General features: G+C 41.1%; 1 protein-coding gene and 1 long non-coding RNA gene across 11 annotated transcripts in view; one reads left to right on the forward strand and one right to left on the reverse strand.

Annotated features, from left to right (window-relative positions):
- Positions 1–2,979: 2,979 nt before the first annotated feature.
- Positions 2,980–12,821, reverse strand: ZNF621 (zinc finger protein 621). 9 transcript variants are annotated; one of them, XM_077129732.1, is made up of 6 exons: positions 12,585–12,748; positions 12,058–12,144; positions 11,792–11,877; positions 7,113–7,239; positions 6,063–6,170; positions 2,980–4,675 (listed from the first exon to the last, which is right to left on the reverse strand). In XM_077129732.1, the coding sequence occupies exons 3-6, from the start codon at positions 11,813–11,815 to the stop codon at positions 3,615–3,617; spliced, it is 1,320 nt and encodes a 439-aa protein (XP_076985847.1). In that variant the 5' UTR covers positions 11,816–11,877; positions 12,058–12,144; positions 12,585–12,748; the 3' UTR covers positions 2,980–3,614. The 9 variants fall into 9 exon arrangements, with proteins under 9 accessions (XP_076985847.1, XP_076985843.1, XP_076985844.1 ...); XM_077129728.1 differs by having other exon boundaries at positions 12,530–12,748; XM_077129729.1 differs by having other exon boundaries at positions 11,985–12,144; positions 12,530–12,748.
- The window catches only part of LOC143657392 (uncharacterized), a 115,361-nt gene continuing 113,152 nt past the window's right edge, over positions 12,713–14,921 (forward strand). For both annotated transcript variants that reach the window (XR_013162841.1, XR_013162842.1), the window contains exon 1: positions 12,713–12,967. This is a non-coding gene — a long non-coding RNA (uncharacterized LOC143657392). The remainder of the gene's footprint in view (positions 12,968–14,921) is intronic.

Here is a 14,921-nt window from a genome sequence, read left to right on the forward strand (position 1 = left end):
TCTCTTCCAGTTCTATGAAAGCTGAGAGAGGTGAGAAAGCTGTAGAATAAAAGATTGAAGATAGGAGGTTGGTTCATGAGGTTTAAGAAGCCATCTCCATAACATAAAAGTGAAGATGCAAAAGCAAGTTCTCAGGAAGATCTAGCTAAGATAATTGAAGGTGGCTACACTAAACAACACATTTTCAATGTAGATGAAATAGCCTTCCATTAGAAGATGTCAGCTAGGACTTTCATAGCTAGAGAGAAGTCAATGCCTGACTTCAAGATTTCAAGGATAGACTGACTGTCTCGTTAAAGGCTAATGAAGCTGGTGACTTTTATAAGTTGACACCAATCCTCATTTACCATTCTGTAAATCTTAGGGCCCTTAAGAATTATGCTAAACTACTCTACCTGTGCTCTATAAATGGAATAAAGCTGATTACAACATGGTTTAGTAAATATTCTAAGCCCACTATTGAGACTACTGCTCAGAAAGATTCCTTTCAAAACATAATTGCTCACTGACAATGCACCTGGTCACCCAAGAGCTCTGAAGGAGATCAGATTCTTCTTGTTCTCGTGCCTGCTAACACAACTTCCATCCTGCAGCCCATGGATCGAGTAATTGTGACTCTCAAGTCTTACTATTTAAGAAATATATTCTGTAATGCTATAGCTGCCATAGTGATTCATCTGATGGATCTGGGCAAAGTAAATTGAAAACCTTTTGGAAAGAATTCACAATCATAGATGCCATTGAGAACATTTATGATTCATGGGAGGTCAAAATATCAACACTAATAGGAGTTTTGAAGATGATTCCAGTCCCCATGGATGACTTTGAGGGATGCAAGACTTCAGTGGAGAAAGTCACTCCAAATGCACAGGAAATAGCAAGAGAACTAGAATTAGAAGTGCGGCCTGAAGATGTGACTGAATTGTTGCAATCCCATAAAACTTTAGCAGATGTAGAATTGCTTCTTATGGATGACTAAACAAAGTGGTTTCTTGAGATGGAATCTACTCTGGGTGGAGATGCTGTGAACATTGTTAAAATGACAAAGGAGTTAGAATAAATTTACTAGAGAAAGCAGCAGCAGGGTTTGAAAGGATTGTTTCCAATTTTGAAAGTTATACTGCGGGTAAAATGCTAATAAATGGCATTGCATGCTAGAGGAATCTTTCATGAAAGGAAGAGTCAATGTGGCAGTCTTTTAAGAAATTGCCACAGCTACCCCAACCTTCAGCAACCACAGTCCTTTTCAGTTAGCAGCCATCAACACTGAGGCAAGACCCTCCATCAGCAAAAAGCTTAAGACTCGCTGAAGTCTCAGATGATGGTTAGCATTTTTAAGCAATATTTAATTAAGGTATATGCATTATATTTCTTTCAACATGCTACAGCACACTTAATAGACTATAACAGAGTATAAACATAACTTTTTTTATGTACTGGGAAACCAAAAATTCGTAACTCACTTATTGTGATATTCACTTTATGGTATTCTAGAACAGAACATATAATATCTCCAAGATACGCCTGAAGTGGATAGGATCGAAGAATGGAGGAGAATAGTGATCAATGAAAGGGAGGTGTAAGGGGGATGGTATGTATGAATTTTTTCTGTTTTCTTTTTATTTCTTTTTTCTGAATAGATGCAAATGTTCTAAGAAATGATCATGATGAATATGCAACTATGTGATGATATTGTGAGTTACTGATTGTATATGTAGAACTGAATGATGAAAAGTTAAGAATGTTTGCGTTTGGTGTTTTTGGTATTTAAAAAAATTTTTAATTAATTAAAAAATGTAAATACTGACAAAAAAGAATGGAGGAGAAAAGGCTCATAAGTACATTATTGTAACATAAGAAAAATTGGAACATAGAATGTAATCTTTATCTCAATATTAAATTTCTTGTACTTGGTAACTGCACTTAAGGTGATTATATAAGAGAATGTTCTTCTTTGTAGGAAATGGTCATAGAAATATTAAGTATGATGTGTGCAACCTGCTCTCAGATGTTTAGAAGACAGAATGATACAGCAAAGGTGGTAAAATGTTAAAATTGGTGGTGTTGGGTATCTGAGAGTATGTTAAGAGTAATCTATATAGTGTCAGTATTATTTTTGCAACTTCCTTGTAAATTTAATATTACTTTAAAAAAAAAAGTCTGCTCCCCCAGAATAGATATATCTCCCATGCAGAAGAGTTCCAAATAATTTATGTAGATACTCTGCCCACAGAGAGATGGATCTTAAGTGTGAATTGCACAGTGACTAGAGCATACAGTATGAAAACGGTGAAAATAAGAGTAACTCTACAGGGGAGAAATCTGACAAACTCTGCCTCAGCCTGGTGATCAAGGTCAACATCAACAGTGATAACTCATGTTGATAGTATGTATGTGATATGATACAATATCATATGATGAAAATGGCACTTCACTTTTGTGATCTTCTTCCAAAAACCCAAATCCCCAGTCTAATTGTAAAGAAAAAATAATCAGACAAACCCCAATTTAGGAGCACTTTACAAAATACCTGACCAATACTCCTCCAAATTGTCAAAATTTTGTCACCAATATTTGTCACCAAATAAGGAAAGAATAGGAAACTGTTACTGCTAAGAGGAATTTAAGGAGACATGACTAGAAAATGTAATGTAGTATCCTGGAACATGAAGCACATTAGGTAAATTAAGGAAATCTGAATCAAGTGTGACTTTAATTAGTAATAATGTAAGGAATCAATACTGGCTCCTTAATTGTGACAAATGTACCATACCAATGTAGGATGTTGATAAAAGGGGAATTGGGTGAAGGGTAAATGGAAACTCTCTGTAGAACCTTCATAACTTTCCTGTAAATCTAAATCTATTGTAAAATTAAAAATGGGCTCAAAAAGTAAAGTAAAAATAAAGTCTACTTCCTGCCCACCCCCCCATAAAAAAACTAGACATCAAGAACAAAAGAAAAACAAACAAAACCTCCTTTATATTTAAAGACGTGATTTTATATGCTCATTATCAATTATGTAAATGGCTGCTATCATTGTTTTCAATGCATACGTATCTTTTATTTTTTTCTGGTTATTTCACATGCTCTTTTGCATAGATGTACAGGATCCTCAATGTTGCATGCCAAGGGCAAAACAACTTCAATTGCATTAATATACCACCTAGCCATTGGCCACTAAACAATCTGCATTACTTTCTAAAATCCATTGTCAAAAGCATATTCCATTTCTCTACTCCCAAAGGTCCTGTATGGCTCCTGCTTCTCCCAGGCTGCTTCTCTTTAATCACAATGGCCTAATAAAGGGATTTCCTTTTTGCCAAACATCCTTAACACTCCAAAGAGTACTCTCAGCAGTTTCAAAACCAGGATCCTCACAATGCAGGCACAGCCATTGTTGTTCAAGACTAAAAGGGTCTGATGCAAAGGTCAAGTATTTCCACTTTTCTACCCAGAAGAAAAGAGAGTATATGACATCAATGCAGTTTTTAGATATATGCATTAGGCTGATACAGTTGTAACACACATGAGGGGAGAAAAAATACAAATGAAATTCAAATTGGGCTGAATATTTGCTGAACATGAGAGCCAGAGGAGTGTCCAGATAAGGCTCATGAGGGGTGAGAAGTAGGGGTCACGATGGCTGGGGAAGGCTTCACAGTGGGAGCAATACCCTGAAAGACATGTACTATTTGGACAGGCGAAGAAGGCATTCCCGACGCAGGCAGCAACATGAACACAGGCCCAGAGGTAGGTATGAGCACAGCATGTGGAAAGGTCAGTGAAGGCACAGTCAAAGCTGGAGAAGAACATGAGCCCTGGAGAGGAATAGGAGATAAGGCTGGAGAGGAACACTGGGGACTGATCAGGGATGGCCTAAGAACTTTCACTGGCTTCTTCTCCATGGGATGCAATTTTTTATGCTGGACAAAGCTTCCACACCATTTGAAGGTTTTCCCACACACCTTACATTCATAAGGCTTCTCCCCAGTGTGAACTCTCTGATGCTGAATGGAGGCGATTTTCTGAGTGAATGCCTTGCCACACTCCTTACATTGGTAGGGTTTCTCTCCAGTATGAATTCTCTGATGAACAATAAAAAGCGACCTACAACCAAAAGCCTTCCAACATTCCTTACATTTATAGAGTTTCTCCCCAGTGTGTAATCTCTGATGCTGAAGATAGGCTGCATTCCTCCGGAAAGCCTTTCCACACTCCTTACACTCATAAGGCTTCTCTCCAGTGTGGATCCTTTGATGTTGAGTCAAGGCTGTGTTGGAGCTTAAACCTTTGCCACATTCCTTACATTCATAGGGCCCTTTTCCAATGTGATTTTTCTCGTGCACAATACAGTCATAGCTGGACTTGAAAGCTTTGCCACACTCCTTACACTTGAAAGGCTTTTCCCTAGTATGACTCATCTGATGCCGAATAAGTTTGGAATTATATCTGAAGATTTTCCTACATTCTTTACATTCATAGAACTTCATTCCACCTCGAAGTATCAAATTCGGATTTGGACTGAAAGTTTGTCTTGTTGCTTTTCTTTTAAAATCAACGTGCTGAGAAACATTCCGGAGGAGTTCTCCTACTGGCACTCCTTGCAATTCTGTTTCTTCAGAGACTTCCTGCTTTATAGTTGGCTCTTCATTTTTGATCCAGGACTCACCATCTGACCAAAGAAACCACAAATATTCCTAATTACCAAACTGAATAAAACAGGATCCAGTGGTTGGTCCTAATTTCCTCTGGAATTATGTGATTTAAAAACAGACCCATGAAAAGGCTATAAGCATGCATAGAGGAGGATGAGAAAGAGAAAATAATGGTATACAACTAGAGAAGAGAAGACATTAGAAACCCATCAGGTAAGATGGACAGGAAGTGCCTCCTACAAGGAAGGCTGGGGAAGTGAACTAAGGCAGGTGAGATGGGAAGATTAAGAACCTCAAGAACGGAAAGGAAAAGTAGGCAAGAGGATAAAAAGAGAGAGAGAGAAAAGAATGGAATAGATAGGTGGGATCCACAAGAAATGGAAAAGATTAAAAAGAGAGAAATACGCAGAAGAAGCAAAGCAACAGAGAATCAAAAGAGATCAGTGAGAGTGGGGAAGAGTGGGTGAGCAGCCACACAATGCAAGAAGTCCAGCAGGCCAGGACATACAAACTAGAAAAAAAAAATTGATCCTCAGGTCCCAACTGTAACCTAAGAAACCACCTCAACTTCTAAATAGTCTCTTAATAATGTCATTTTTAAATATCCTACAAAACATTCTGAAATAAATTATTCCTTTCAGAAAGTCAACTGGAAAAGAAGCCGGAGTGGAGGCTACTGTTGTTCTATTGGTAAAGAAACTGTTATTTTAAAACCACAGCACGTAGGAGAAGCAAAGCTTTGAAACCTGTTTCCAAAAGAAAAAAAAAAACCCAAGGTTCCAGGACTGGAAAGCAGTCTCAGGGTAAGTTTAGGCTCTCTCTCTCTCTGTGTGTGTGTGTGTGTGTGTGTGTGTGTGTATTGGGGGCACTGGTGGAGGCACACTCCTTGCCTTTTCCTATAGTTCCACATATGACAAACACAATGTACACCCAAAGACTAAAGCATATGGAACTTAGATGATTCAGATATTAAACAGGCAAATTAAAACCATTCCTTTCATTGCTAAAGGTCTAAAAATAAAACTCATAGCTATGGCACAAATCAGTTTGGCCCACAGAAGCATATTTTCCTCAGTATGGTTGAAACCCCATTTCTTTGTAAGGAAGAGCGGTATAAAATGAAGTATTTCTACTGGTAAGTAAGAAAAGAAACAGTGGTTTAGAAGCGGCTAGATGATAGCTTTTCTGCTTGGGAGGATGGCCGCATGAATGTGTAGACAGCGTTTGGAGGCACAATCCTAGGCCTCATCTTTCCAGCCTCAGGCTTGTTACTGACTAAGAAGCCAGAGAGCACTGGCTTATCAGAGACTGCGCGCTTTGCTCCCTGCTGCAAAAGAAATACTTCTTACACTGTAAACCAGGAAGGAAAAACAAGAAACGAAACTGATAGATTCTCTTACTCACCTGGACAGACACCTCTCAAAACCTCTGCTTCCCAGGGATCCAGGCCCCAAGGCACTTCTCCTTTCTCCAGCTGGGAGATCAGAATAGGTTTGGGGAATGGAAATGCTACTTCAGGAAGAGAAAAAGAAAGACAAGTTAAGGGGCAAAGTTGTTGCTGAAACCTCTCTCAGTCTTCTGTCCACAGGCCAGCTGGGGAGAGAAATGGCATGCCCAGGAGACCAAATGAGCTACCAAGGGGCTCTGAGAAAGGTGTGCAAACTGTACCACAAGGTGAAGCCAGCAAGAAAGCAATTCTTCCCAGGAAGAAACTTTGCAATTTGGCCCTGACTTAGAAAACAGAGTCTTGGGAAGCATGTATGTATCACTATCGTGGGAAACTTCTCCAAAAGGAGGAGAGCCACTGTGTGATTGTGAAAACCTTGTGTGTGGTGCTCCTTTTATCTATGGTACGGACAGATGAGTAAAAAATATGGATAAAAAATAAATAATAGAGGGAAACAAAAGTTAAAATAAATTGAGTAGATTGAATTAGTGGTCAGTGAGAGGGAAGGGTAAGGGGTATGGTACGTACAAGTTTTTTCTTTTTTATTTTTTTTGCTGGAGAGATGCAAATGTGCAAAAAAATTGTTTATGGTGATGAACACACAACTATGTGATGATATTATGAGCCACCGATTGTACACCATGTATAGAATGTTTGTATGTCAAGAATGCTTATTTGTTTGTTAAGGTTTACAATAAAAATGTAAAAAAAGAAAAAAAAAGAGGAGAGCCAACATCTCCAGAAAACTGGAAGGATGGAGGAACACAGGGCTCCCCTAGGGCACGAGGAAGAGTGCTTTCCCTTAGAGCCCTAAGCAACATTCTTCCCTGGAGTATAGGAAAGTCCCCTCCAAAATCAACGGGAACCTGGATTTTCCTCACCCAGCATCCCAAGGTTGATGAGTACAGAACTCAGCCTCTGGAGTCAACAAACTTAAGAGCTACTAGAAATCCCAAAGCATCTAAGGAAGAAGTTATCACAAAGGGCCATTGGATGGGAGGCCTTACCCAGGGAAGCCACATTTGCATAATTCTCCAACATCACCTCCCTGTACAGGGCCTTCTGTGCAGGGTCCAGGCTGACCCATTGATTCTGGGTAAAATACATAGCCACATCCTCAAAGGTCACCGGCTCCTAAAACAAAAGAATCCTGCTTAGGCCTTGAGTGGGGGCAGTAGGAAGCAGCTTGAGCTATAGGGAAGGGATGGACTTGCCAGGGCCTCTAAATCTGAGCCTTATGGGATGCCTGCTATAGTGAGAAGAGTACCCAGCACCCCTGTTAAGAACCAGCCCTCAGCCAATGCTCCCACCCCCTAATGGGGAACCCTGACATCCTGTCAAAATTCTGCATATTTCTGGGGCCCCAAACTATCATACCAAGCTATGTGCTTGCTACCTGGATGCTTTGCCTGATAACACATCAACCCCAATATTCCTGGCTCTGGGGATCTGTCCCTCTGGCAACTTCTACCACATATACTCTACAATCCCATCACCTTATTTTCTATAAACCAACCACTGCAGACAGCTGCCACTCACCCTGTCTACACCTATCCAAAGCACACATACAGCTCCCATTGTTCCCTTCACTTGGCTTGTATTTGGTCTTTCCCAGCATCTTCCACTAAATGCAGACTATCTTCTCCTCAGAAATATCCCCAGAAATCTCCATATTTCTTCCTTTTTGAAGGAATCTTGCAGCTTTTTTGTTCTGGTCTTTTCTCCCAAGCACGTATTCACAGACAGGATAGCAGAACCCTGTCCCTGTGCACAGATCTACCACCCCAGTCTTCTGAGCTCCATCCTACCTGCCGAATCTGCCTTTTTCATTAGCTGTGCACCTCCCTCCCTCCCTCTAGAGCCATTTCCACTTCTCAAGAATAAAGGGAAATAACACTGGGAAAGGCAGTGGCATAAGGAGGTATAGAATTTAGTGTCCTCTAGGGCAGGGAGTAAATATACAGGAACTGTCTGGAAAAACTGTTTAAGGGACTTCTGTGACTGAATACACATTTTACGCCAGTCTAGATTGGGTGGAAGGGCCAAGATCACAGCACAGAACTGTAAGTAAAGTATCCCAAAGTGTGAAGGCTGGTAGCCCTTCCCCACTGGCACACTATGCTGTTTTGGAGACACTTCACCATAGGAAAAAGAAGCAGTATCTACTAGGAGCAAAGCAAGGAGAGATCAAGTGAGCTCCAGTTGCTGGTTTAGAGAACAAATTCAGGCTGCTGAATACAAGCTCTGAACATGGTTAAACCCAGAACAAGCACCCAAGGAAGCCAGAGGCCTCTTCTAGCAGAGAGGAGGCAGGGCTGATGGAGAAAAAAAAAGAGGCATTTGGAGTCAGCTGAGCTCAGAATACATGAAAACTGCTATGCCCCTAGAAAAAGGGGTACACAGAGCCAGGTATCAACTCTGGCTCTTGATTGGTGGGGTGCATGGGGACCTGCTCTGAAAAGGATTTTTTTTTTAACTTTTTTAAACAGTCCATTAAACAAAGCCTCAGGCATTTCCAAATGTTAGCACTGACTCAGGCAAGGATGGAGTTAAGGTATGTCTGAGTGACCAAGTAACTAGTCAGGTGAAGGAGATAAATCCCTAAAGGGTGTATTTTCCCCAAGAATGGTGGTGGAGCAGGGACCAGCACATGTGGTGGCTCTCATTTAGAGAATTTAGACCCCAGGGACTAGAAAACAGAAACAGCTTAAGCCCGCCTTCTACCTCAGCCTCTGTCTCAACCATGCACCTGGCAGGGACAGGGTCTGCTGAAAATTAAAGGCACTACACTACTTTATGCCAGTGGGGAGCTTCAGGATGACAAGGATCACCTGCTGGGCAGGATAGAAAATGCACAGAGGCAAGAGGCTTCACACGAAACACTGGCAGCCTGCTGGGTCTCATCCTCAGGGAAACCTGACACTTATTACACCCTTTTTTCTGAGTCTGGGCCTGTCTTGTCTGGGAAAATCTGATTGGGGTCAATCATAACTAGCAGGGCAAGAACCAGAAAAACAAGAGCTGAAAAATTCTGATCAGTTAAACAGACACTATGTAGAGGTCTAAATTGAACTGAATGTCAAAGAACAGATAGAGAACAAAGCCAATCAACAAGAAAACCCCAGCTAAAAGAGAGAAAACAACCTCCAGAGTAAGCTAAGCAAAGAAATAAGTTGCCTAGACATCAGCAAAAAAACACAAATCATACTGGAAGAATGAAGATATGGCCAAGTCAAAGGTATAAACTAACACTTCAAACAAGATAGAGGAGCTGAAAAAACCAAAGATGTTTAAACACATCTTCTAAATTAAATATAAAATCAAATCAATGAGGTGAAGGAAAATATGGCAAAAGAGATAAAGGACATAAAGAAGATACTGTGTGACCACACAGAATTCAAAAGCTTGAAAAAAAATGGCAGCACTTATGGGAATGAAAGACACAACAGAAGAGACGAAAAACATTGGAGACATATAACAGCACATTTGAAGAGGCAGAAGGATTAGCATGTCTTCTTGATGAATTGCCCCTTTTATTAATACACATCCTCCCTCTTTGTCTCTTGTTTTACATTTGAAGTCTAATTTGTCAGATATTAGTATACACCCCCACACTCTTCTGGTTGTTGTCTACATAAATTGTATTTTTCCAGCCTTTCACTTTCAATCTATTTTTTTCCTTGGCTCTAAAGTGAGTCTCTTGTAGACAGGATATACATGGGTCCTGTTTTTTTAATCCATTCTGCCAGCTCTATCTTTTGACTGGGAAGTTAAATTCATTAACATTTAATGTTACTTCAGAGGCCCTACTTCGTTCTACAATTTTGTTTTTAGGATTTTATATGTTGTATTAGTCAGGGTTCTCTAGAGAAACAGAACCAACAGGAGATATCTGTAAAAATGAGATTTATAAAAGTATCTCATGGAACCATGGGGATGCCAGAGTTCAAAATCCATAGGTCAGTAAAGAGACTGAATAGGATTAACAATGCCTTCCTGACCAAAAGGAGGAAAAGAAATGTAACAAAATAAGGTATCCATGGCTACGAGAGTCCAAATGGAGTCATTAAAAACCTCCCAACAAAGAAAAGCCCAGGACCAGATGGCTTCACGTGTAAATCTGTGTGAATCCTGCTCAAACTCTTCAAAAAAACTGAAGAGGAGGGAAAGCTACCAAATTCACTCTATGACACATCACCCTAATACCAAAGCCCCACACAAAGATACTATAAGAAAAAAAATTACAGACCAATATCTTTCACGAATACAGATGCAGAAATCCTCAACAAAATACTTGCAAATTGAATCCAACAGCACATTAAAAAAAATTATACACATGAATGTTGAGCAGATAATTAAAAAGTATTGGCAAAGTCCCTTGAGGGATGGGAGAAAAAATATGAAACTATTGAGTTTCACCATGGGAGAACTCCTGATACTGTCTCAAACATTAGGGATCCTCAAACCAATTGGCCAAGCCCTTGATCTTAAATCTGCTCTTATGAAGCCTATTTCTGTCACAGAGAAGCTAAATTTCCCTAAAGTTATGCCTAAGAGTTACTGCCAGAAAACCTCTGTTGTTGCTCAGATGTGGCCTCTAAGTCCAATTCTGTGAGTAAAATCATTACCCTCCCCCCCTATTTGAGACATGACATCCAGGGGTAAAAGTCTCCCAGGCAATGTGGGACATGACTCCCAGGGATGAGTCTGGCCCTGGCACCATGGGATTAACAATGCCTTCCTGACCAAAAGGGGAAAAAGAAATTTAACAAAATAAGGTATCCATGGCTATGAGAGTCCAAATGGAGTTGAAAGGCTATTCTGAAGGCTACTCTTAGGCTAACTTCACTGTGATATTGCTAATTACCAGAGTTTGCCAAACCCCAACTAAAACCATTCCTGTTAGCCCAAAAGAACACCTAGGGCTTTATCTGAGATTTCACAAAAGTTTCACACACTAAGGTTACTTTCCAGAAATCTACAACCTCCAGATGGAGTCCTAAGTCTAGGACTTGCTGGAATGATTTTGGTTGGGGTTTGGCAAGTTATGGAAGGTAGCAATGTCTAACTGAAGTGTGTGTTTGAGTGACCTCCAGAGTAGCCTCTGGACTCAATTTGAACTCTCCCAGCCACTGACACCCCACCTGCCATACCTCCTTTCCCCTCCTTGGTCAGTATGGCATCACTGACCCCACGGTGCCAGGACCAAACCCATCCCCTGGAGCCATCCCCGATGCTGTCAGGGAGCACATGGAGGGCTTTTTAAAACAGCTTCCTGATGTGCTCACCCCGAGAAAGTTTGATTCTGGGCCTGAGGTGGGACCCAATAATTTGCATTTCTAATGAGCTCCCAGGTGATGCTGATGCTGCCAGTCGGTGGACCATATTTTGACAGTACTTTAGCAATTATAGCAAATGTAATTACAATATTAATTTATTCATTTGTTTAGAGACAAGCTATACCATTAACAGTTTCCTCCACAGTCTGCATTATTCATTACTATGGATTACCGAGCATTTAGAGAGTGCTAAAAACTATTTTGTTGTACACTGAAAAAATAATGCTTGTCTTATTCACAATTTGTGGGGTAATCTTTTCAATGAAGAAACTCTAATCTCAGCCAAACTAAGTCTTCTTAGTGAGAGCTAATGTGAGTAAAAAAGTCTGGAGGGAAGCTCAGCTCACCTGAGGCCAAGTTGTGTGGATCATGGCTGATGTTCCCTGGCTTCATGCACTGTCTTCTGGGTTTGAAAAAGCCAGAACCTTAGAAGCTAAGAGAAGGAAGAGCCATAAGTGCGACGGACCCTGTCTTGAGGCATCGCCCACCGCTAACCTCTGGAAGTCTCATTTCCAGCACTGGAAGGCATCTCTGTCACACCACTTTTAGCTGTTCTCACGCTGATCGGCCCCAACTTTCTCTTTAATTGCTCAGCCCGGTCCCTCAGGACAACCTTCCATTTGTCTGCTTGGTCCGAAGAGCTTTCCTAAACGCCAGAGCAGGTTGAGGGATCCAAGAACTCTGTCTTACAGCATTGGTTCTGTAAAACGGAAAAACTTTTTTAAAGAATGCTTACAGGGACTATAGGACACACACAAAAAAGTGCTTCTGGAGAGAAAGAAGGGCACGGATGGCTGGACCAAGCGGGTTAAGTGCTAGATACTTAAGTGTCCCATGGGTGATGCTGATCGGGTACCAACCGGGATCTGAACGCAATCCAGGCGACCCAAACATTAGAAACCTCAGTGCCGGGGGCTGGAGGCCGTCAGGCCAAGTTCCTTAGTACAAAAAAGAGGTTCGCGCCTCGGTAGGTAGGGAGGCCCAGACGCCCGAGCTCCGGGTGAGGTGGGGGCTTGGCCGCCATTGAGATCAATTCAGGGGAAGGGGCGCGGACAAGCCACCAGGATCAGAGAAGAAGCCGACACCTGGCGGACTTGGCACGGAGAACTTGCTGAAGCCCACATCCTTCCCTTCTACTACCTAGAAGCTGGAAACTACAAGCCGATCCGGAAGCGAGAGCCAGCTTGCTCCCAGCGGCGCTCTAGACAGCGGGGAGGCCGCGCATCTCGGTGGTCCCCGCAGCCAGGCCCCCACGTGACTCTCCCCGACCTGCGGAAGAGGAGGAGCTGCAGAGCCGAGTGGGTACCGACCCGAGCCGCTAGTGACCACCGCGGAGTTGCAACGCTACCGGCCGCTGCTTCCTCCCACGGCAACCGTCCTAACCGCCTCGGGGCTGAAATGTGACGACACTGATGCAGGCTCGTTCCATCCAGACTTTGCCCTTGGGGTACAGAGGGGACCTCAATTAACGGACTACGTCTCCAGGGTCGAGAGCCCCTCTGGCTGTGGGTCGCCATTACTCCGTGAGTCACCTATAAGCCTGGGCTGTGTGGTGTGGTTTGATAAATGGCGCCACCTGTCATTTCTTAGAGGTCCAAGTGAAGGCTCTTGCTTGGGTCCTAGGTTAGACAGACTTTAGGAAAGCCATGACCTCTTTTCTGTCCTTTTAGCCCACTCCATTCCCAGACCTATACAAGTGTGCCGGGCCGTTTAGGACAGATTCATTGAGCAACCAAAATAACCGTGACTAAAATTAATAGACATCCTGTATATACAGGACATGTCCTGTACCTAATAATTTTGACCTGGAACCTGTATTGACATCCTAAATGTCCTGTGGCATTCCGCTTTTTTCAATAACAATAATTTAGCAGTTAAAGCTATTTTTCCATCACTGTAACAGGCACTTGAATAACTAAAATGGTAATACTAGCTGAAATATCAAACCCCAAAGATCTGCAGAATCCCTTATGGTCTCTCATGCAAATTTAGCTGAAAGAAAACCAAAAAGGAGGGCTGACGATTAAAAGTACTTCCTAAACTTGCAAATCAATGGCAGCCCCAAACCTCCAAACATGAGTCAATTAAAATAAACACGCAATACCACAAATCAGCCAATCAGTGACAGCTCCACGTTTCTGGAAAACAGCCGGTCAGCAAATGCCTGGCTTCTGACAGTCAACTATGGTCAACAGTAGTCATACTTTTAGTTAACACAGCTAAATCTTCCGCAATCCCTAAACACTCCCCAAAAGTCTAACAATTCCTGAATGCCAGACTTCCCAAAACCTTACATTAAATTATCTGTCTTTGTTCTAGAAGACTGTCCTAGAAGTACAGCTCTCCCTTGCAGGGAAACAGGAATTTCACCTTTTTTGGATCAGAGATCAAGTTTAATGAATTATTGGTTGGCAAATTTGCAACCCTTTCAACAATTAAATCCCTGTTAATAGTTATGAGTTGACAGTGAGTGACAGATGCACTGATACTACCGTGAGATTATCAAATTCATTCTTTTCAATTCTTGTGGGAGTTGCAGTTATCCGTTTTGTGTGTATTTTTGAACCCCAAAATGCCAAAACACAAGTGTAAATTTTGTGATGAATTTTTTGAAGTGGATATTTATTAAAAAGGAAAAAGTCCTTTTGAAAATCTTTGTGCAGCATATACAATTTCAATATTCAAAAATGGGAAGTCAGCTGTAAACCAACATATACTAATACTAAACATGAGATTTCTCCAATTAGAATCAAAGTTATTTTTAACAAATTTTATTAAGAGAAATTCAGATGAAAATAATCACAACAGAAGTTGTAATGGTCTTCCATACTGTCTTTAAGCTTTCAGTTCAAATAAATGTTTGAACTTAACTCCTACCAGAGATGTTTTCTCCTTCTAAAATTTCAAGTAAGTTTTCAAGTACCAGGATGAAACCGAATGCATAATTAAAAGTGTAATGGCTCCACGTGTTCTGTTGCAGAGGTTATCAAATATCTAAATGCCTCACCTTTTTACCTCATATTTATGCATGCAGGTAATCACAATGCAGAAAAAAATTTTCTCAATTCTTATACAGTATTTTTCTTTTCTAAGGCTTACTTTTGGGCTATTCCAAGTAAAATTCCTTCCAGATGAGACATCAGAAACAATAGCAAATTTTTCTAGAGACTGTTACTGAGTTGGGAATTAATAGGGAAAATGTTGCTGTTTTTATAGAGATAACACAATATTGGTGGATGTATGCATAAAAGTGTAGGCAGTTTTTATTCAAAGCTTTATTCAAAGCAAAGCATGCATGCTTCTATGGAAGGTGTTGGCTGTCCTCACCATATTCTGCATACAGTTGCTCAAACAGCACCTGATGTCTTTTCTATTGATACTGAAGTAATTGTCATGAAATTATTCAATTACCTCAACATTTGTACTGTTTTAACTGAGTGATTAAGGGATTTTTGTGATTTTTTTTTTTAGTATTCA

Source organism: Tamandua tetradactyla, chromosome 15 (assembly GCF_023851605.1).
Source record: "Tamandua tetradactyla isolate mTamTet1 chromosome 15, mTamTet1.pri, whole genome shotgun sequence".
NCBI classification, from domain to species: domain Eukaryota; kingdom Metazoa; phylum Chordata; class Mammalia; order Pilosa; family Myrmecophagidae; genus Tamandua; species Tamandua tetradactyla.

What these genes read in the sequence shown, in the direction of transcription:
- ZNF621 (XM_077129727.1), bottom strand. Translation starts at nt 11,815, where the DNA reads ATGATCCACACAACTTGGCCTCAG. An exon ending in TCCACACAACTTGGCCTCAG is followed by an intron (nt 7,240 to 11,791) that starts GTGAGCTGAGCT and finishes CTTTTGTTTTAG; the next exon opens with GAGCCGGTGACCTTTGAGGA. An exon ending in TGCAAATGTGGCTTCCCTGG is followed by an intron (nt 6,171 to 7,112) that starts GTAAGGCCTCCC and finishes CTCTTCCTGAAG; the next exon opens with TAGCATTTCCATTCCCCAAA.